At 41.1% G+C, this 6,290-nt stretch overlaps 1 protein-coding gene across 1 annotated transcript; it reads right to left on the bottom strand.

The window, feature by feature from the left end:
* Positions 1 to 343: 343 nt before the first annotated feature.
* On the bottom strand, positions 344 to 6,095 carry LOC117728582 (E3 ubiquitin-protein ligase RNF14-like). Its single transcript, XM_034529269.1, has 7 exons — positions 5,925 to 6,095; positions 5,599 to 5,729; positions 4,420 to 5,307; positions 3,414 to 3,492; positions 2,902 to 3,105; positions 2,463 to 2,635; positions 344 to 2,341 (listed from the first exon to the last, which is right to left on the bottom strand). The coding sequence occupies exons 1-7, from the start codon at positions 6,076 to 6,078 to the stop codon at positions 2,210 to 2,212; spliced, it is 1,761 nt and encodes a 586-aa protein (XP_034385160.1). The 5' UTR covers positions 6,079 to 6,095; the 3' UTR covers positions 344 to 2,209.
* Between the last annotated feature and the right edge of the window lie 195 nt (positions 6,096 to 6,290).

Below are 6,290 nucleotides of genomic sequence, written 5' to 3'. Positions count from 1 at the left end.
CTCAGAAAGCAACAGTGGTCTTGGTTCCACTGTTAACACAAAGCAGTGGAGGAAGGGAGGGGCATTTAAAAACAGGAAGTCAATCAGTGAGTAAAAAGTAGCAAACAACTATAGCTGCAGGGTGCCATTTGAAGGGCTTCATTAAAATATGTTTTCATTGTGCATTTCTGAAGAATAGTGCCTATAGCGTGTTAAACGTTCTGAGGCTAAATTATTTCCCAGCAGTCTTTGCAAGTCATATCTATGACTATGACAAGAGTAATTCAACTTTTGATTCTATGCTCAAAAGTTACCGTGACATTACTAACTTGGATGACAATCGCTGAAAAATAAAAAAGGTGAGCTCGATAGAGAGGTACTTTATTTATCCTCGGGGGAGGTTTGAATGTCACAGCAGCAGTACAGGAATGAACCACATGGTACACAGAATAATGCAAAACAGAATGTCAAACACTAGTTCTCACATAAAAGTAACAAAGTATTTTCTTTTAAACACGTGCAATCATACATCAATCATCAAATCTGCAAACGGCTTTAGTGCAAAAAAAAACTTGCAGAAAGGTTGCCAAGTTGCCAAATATTATACATTTACAGTTGTACACCATATTTTTGTGTCAGAACTTCAGAACTGTATCGCAATTAAGTTTTTACACGGCTAAAGCTCTTGCAGAACAATTCACAACAGGCTGTAAGATAAAATACTTTACAGACATAAAGTACATGATAGGAAGTTGAAAGACTCTAAAAAGTGACACCTTGGGTACTGGAGCTGCAACGATTATTTCCTCAATCAATAAGTTGATTAACAGAAAGGTAAACCGCAACCATACTCCATTAATTGTTGAAGTATTTTTTTAAGCATAACCTACCTGGTTTCAGCCTCTCAAATGTGAATATCTATTTGTTTTCTTAGTAAACAAAGTAAATAATATGTTTGGGGAAAGACTGTCGGGCAGACAACCTATGATTGGCCCTTTTTACTAGTTTCTGTTTTCAGTAAACCAAACTATTAATCAATGAATCCAATAAATAATTGGTCGACTGATAAAACAAATGAGAATCAGTTGCAGAACCGTTAGGTACAATAATCATATATGAAATGTGGCTTTGGTACACTTGGTGATTTCCTTTAATAGATTATTCATTTTGCATCTAGACCAGCAAGCATGCATGTCTCATCACAGTTTTCACTAATGTATTGTCCGATTATTCAATAGTGAATGATGAAGTATGTTTTTTTAATAAAAAGTGCATTGACTAAAAGGGATCTCTTGTAAAGTTACCAAACTGTTTTGTCATTCTTGTTATTTAGCACCCTCTACTGGTCGAGACACAGTAATATAAGTGCTGTGCTTTTGTAAAGACTGTAAAGGCTCAGTAGAAATTAGTATTTGTATGTGTTTTGGGCTTTTTAGTATGAATTGTGACATACATATTAGTTGGCGCATCTGTAGCAAAAGCCTATAATATTTATAGTGTACTGAATTCTAGTGGTGGAACAATGTTCATTTACTCAAGTATTGTACTGAAATAAAGTTATGAGGTACTTTACGTGATTATTTCCATATTGTGCTACTTTATACACCACCAGACTTTGGAAACAAATGTACTTTTTGCACCGCTAAATTTATTTGTTAATAGTTACTTTGCAGCTTCAGATTTTCATTACAATGATGTATGAAATAAGTGATTATGGATTTAGAGCTGAGTACTTCTTCCACTACTGGCAGATTTAAACTGTGTTAAGATGATAACTATTTGGCAACATGCTCCACATCGTGTGTTTCTTTTATACTATTTGCATATTTATTTTTCTTAAAATCAGCACTGATGTGCATTGTCAGGTATTTTTTTAAGGTGCACTTAAAAATCGAACTGAACTGAACACAACATACCATGTGCAACACTTGTTTACTTCTTCGCCTCCATGGCTGGCGGCCAGTGGCCAGCAGTAAGGGGGGCTTGGAGCACAAGATTGGGCAGTACAGGCCCTTTACCCAGAAGCCTCTTTGACATGTCTTTGTAATTAATCACATTAATTCTGTACCTGTGTAATTTAAGTGGTATTTAGTCCTGGTATTGTGCATGCTCGCTCACTGGAACGACTGTGACACACTAAAAAGAACGGGACCATAATTCATTGTATTAAACCTATTAAACCAGTGTTTACCCCGATATGACATGTCAAAATGGCAGCTGTGAAGAGGGCCTATTGGTACTGATAGCAGAGACCATTCTCAAAGTGTTTGCCTGCGCGATGGGATGGCAGTCTGGTGAGGCAGGACCAGCAGAACAGCTGTCCGCACTGAGAGCACGTCATCATGTTACATCCTCCGTTCTTCTACAACACACAACACAACAACATAATGCATTACGTAAGGCCGGTGGCCGGAAACAGTCCGCACATTATTATAATCTTTCTGTGTGTGTTTGTGTGCAAATTAGTGCAGATCGGTGAATACCTGTATCTTCCAAAAGCAGTGAGGACAGTTCTTGCTATTGAAGGCCATCCAGTCCTCACTCAGACACTCCTCCACAGTGGCCCGCATTGTACTGCGGCCGTACCTGTTCTCCAGGAGGCGCTGCCTCTGCTTGCTGCCACTGGCATAGTCGTCCCACAGAGCACTCAGCCCCTCTGAGGCACAATCAGAGCACCGCTTCAGATGCACATCTGCATCCACACCAACCAGTGGTCGAATGTAACGAGGCACACTCAAGTACTGAACTTATTTACACATTTGAGATACTTTACTTTAGACTTTTTAAAAATGAACTACAATAATTGACAGCTTTAGTCACTACTTACAAATGATGAAGTCTGCATTCAACACATACAAGGAGTTTTGTTACAATTTTTAAAAACACAAAAATACAGCCAAGCGTGCACTCGTATGCTTGTACCTTGTGACTGTGGCAGGTCCACATTGGCTTGCTGTGCTTCCCATATTTTCGTTTTCCTCTTTCCCAAACAGTTATCTGTTCCATGGTAGGTCTTCTTGCAAGCGACACAGAAGGCAAAGCTGCACACAGAGCACTGTGCTGCAGCACTGGATTTCTCCACAATAACGGCCGAACCACAAACACGCCGAGGACAGTACACCACATCTACGAGGAGGGTAGGAAAGAAGAGACATGAGCACAGATACCTCCACGAACTCAACCCAGTCTACCTCCATTAACCCAATATCAAATTTATTTTGTTTATATTTATAAGGGTGTGTCAAAAAAAAAAAAGCACAAATAAATCACATGCTTTATATAATATATACTTTTTAATGTTTTTATGCACTGAAAATAAATATCAAATTCTTTGACTTCTTGAGGGAAATTGCTATATTCTTAACTCTGGTCATTCTGATGTATCAGGGTTTTGAATAGATCCTCAGTTGAACAGGAATATAGGGTAAACATACCAGCCATGTGGTCGAGAGTAGATTGTAGCAGGAGACGGTCATAGCGGCTGAACAGCTCCTCCCCTACCAGACACTTCACCTACCACACATGGCAGACATGTGTTGAATGACGTGTTTATTGGTGTACACTTTCTCTGCATATAGGCATAAGTAACAACACAAATGCATGTGAGAAAAGCCAAAGGTGTGGCTGCAGAAATTTAGAAAACAGAAATCAACATCTACATCTCCAGTGGTGGAAAGTAACTCTGTACATCGGTACAGTTTTTGGGGTACTTTCTGTCTTATGATACTTCATACTTTTATTTGAATACATTTTACCGTAAAATATTGTATTGTCTACTCCACTGCATGTATTATTATAGTGAACTTGTTGCTTATAGATTTAAAAATAATTACACAAACATCATCTTACAAAATACTATGCATTGTTTAGATGAAAATGTCCAACACAGTGTATAAAAAAGTAGCTAAAATGTGCGTCAGCAGCATTAAAACAATACTTACATGTCAAACCATCAATAATAATATAACTTCATTTTGCACAATGAGTATTTTTACTTTTAAGTAAGACCTCTGTAAGGCTTTTTACTTGTAATGGATTTAAAAAACTTTAGTATTGCTACTTTCACAGGGAAAGTGTGTAGCATTTAGGAATGGAGTATAATAGTCTTCACATATTCTACAGACCGTAGTCACCGCCATGTTTCTACGGCAACCCAGAACGGACAAACCAAACAATGACTTTAAAGTGAGCCTCCCACATTTTTACATTACCTGAAGGCCACGGTAGTGTATCTGATATGCTTGTGGAGTATTCAGTTGGATGCAATCTGCAACTGCAATGCTAGATCCCACCAAACCCTGCACACTGTCCCTTTAAGTTAAGGATCAAAGTACTTTCAGCACAGTAGTCAAACACTCATTTTGCATCCTGAAGTCACAAAAAAAGCCCCAATAAGAGATTCAGAAAGGAGCTGTATTTGGCAGGGAGAAGAGACTGTACCTGTGAAGGTGTCGGGGTGGCAGAGCAGTCCGCCTCAGGACAGCTGACGGCCTTGATGTTGCCCTCTGTTATCTGGAGTGTGCAGAACTTGGTGAGACAGACCTTGCAGAAGATGTGGCCACACTCGGGCAACTGGACACAGTCTGAACCGAGCAAGCCCACGAAACACACACCACAGTCAAACACCGTGGCGGAAAATGCTTTCTGTGTCTGAGCCGCATTATAGATCAGGAGCTGGGACAGGAGAGCTTGTGACGGAGTCAGCGAGAGGCCAGCGCGTGTTTGGCCTTCATTCTGAGGGGATTCTCTTGGGTGGATTGGCAGGAAAGCAGCTCCTTGTTTACTTGGACCCAGTGGGTCTGAGGACCCAGGAGGAAGTAACAATGGGGCTGACACATCTCCATCATTTAGGACATCTTCCTGAACACTTTGATCTGACGAAGCAGATGGAAGACGCTTTGATTTGCCTGCCACTGTGGACAGATCATTCTTAAACTCTGAGGCGTGAAGGGTTCGCTCAGCCTCCCTCAAGTCTGTATTTCTCCAGTCTGAGGTTGAAGGATCTTGGCCATCAGCAAGAATCCCTGTCGGATGCTCAACTTCCAAAGACGGTGCGGAGAGGTCTGCTTTCCAAAGATCTACGGCATTACAATCTTGGCGATATGTGGGTCCTGACTGTTGATTATTCTTTGGTTCTGAGAGTGCAGCATTTAATGAGTCCAGGCTATCATACTGGGTGCTGTGTTCGTCAGAGGGGAGCTCCAACAGAGCATGGATGTCCAGGAACCTGAGGGCATCCTCTTTAAGAAACTGTACCCAGGAGAAGAGCACCACAGCGCCTCCTGTGGCCTGGTAGAGATCGATGAGCTGAGCACCCAGCGCAGAGAGCTGTGGGAGGTGAGGGCAAAAATACTGATGTAATCTTTATTGACCCTCTGCAATAATCTCTCTCTCTCTCTCTCTCTCTCTCTCTCTCTCTCTCTCTCTCTCTCTCTCTCTCTCTCTCTCTCTCTCTCTCTCTCTCTCTCTCTCTCTCTCTCTCTCTCTCTCTCTCTCTCTCTCTCTCTCTCTCTCTCTCTCTCTCTCTCTCTCTCTCTCTCTCTGTGTGTGACCCAGGCAGGTTGTAAACCAACAAATACCGTTTTAATTGAACCACATTGCTTGGCTTCTATTGATTACCTGCATGTGTGTGAGCCAGCTGCAGGTGAGGGAGAATGAGGGAGCGGAGGAGGATGGGTAGTCATCAGGTAGTTCAAAGGTGAGGAGCAAAGGTGGAAGGAATGATATATCATACTGCCTCAGCGTTTCACCTGAGGAAAAATAACTATTTCATTCTCGATTGTTACTGTTTTACTTTCTTGGACACTTGTGAAATATTTTCGAAACTTCTTATTGGATACATTTTTTTGTAATCGTACTTTTTTTTGTAATAATAATTCGCATGCCAAGCAAATTGGGGAACTGGTTTTGTGCAGTTGTCATATCAATAACAAGACCATATTGACCTTCGTTCAGAGTCACGGTGAAGTCCGCAGGCAGCTCTACGGATATTCGGAATTCTCCGGCAGATTTCGATCCATCCCGGACGAACTCCTCGGAATCAAAGATACTATTGAGTGCGAGCAGTTCGTCTTCCTGCTCCTCTATGTCCGCATTCATATCCTGTCACAACACGCTCCACTTTCCACTCGCAATGTCAGAGAAGCTGCTTGTTTAAAAAAGAAATATATATATATATATATATATATTCCAGTTTCGGTGCTTGACTACTAAAATAATAACAGATTGCCTTTAATCGAGCGTTCCAAAAGACATGTTTAATCCTCGGAGTTCAGTGACAGCTGCTCTCCGCCCTGTTGACTCATCGCGGT

The sequence above is a fragment of the Cyclopterus lumpus genome, unplaced genomic scaffold (genome assembly GCF_009769545.1).
Source record: "Cyclopterus lumpus isolate fCycLum1 unplaced genomic scaffold, fCycLum1.pri scaffold_72_arrow_ctg1, whole genome shotgun sequence".
Taxonomy (NCBI): Eukaryota; Metazoa; Chordata; class Actinopteri; order Perciformes; family Cyclopteridae; genus Cyclopterus; species Cyclopterus lumpus.
This window is presented reverse-complemented; position numbering and strand designations above follow the sequence as displayed.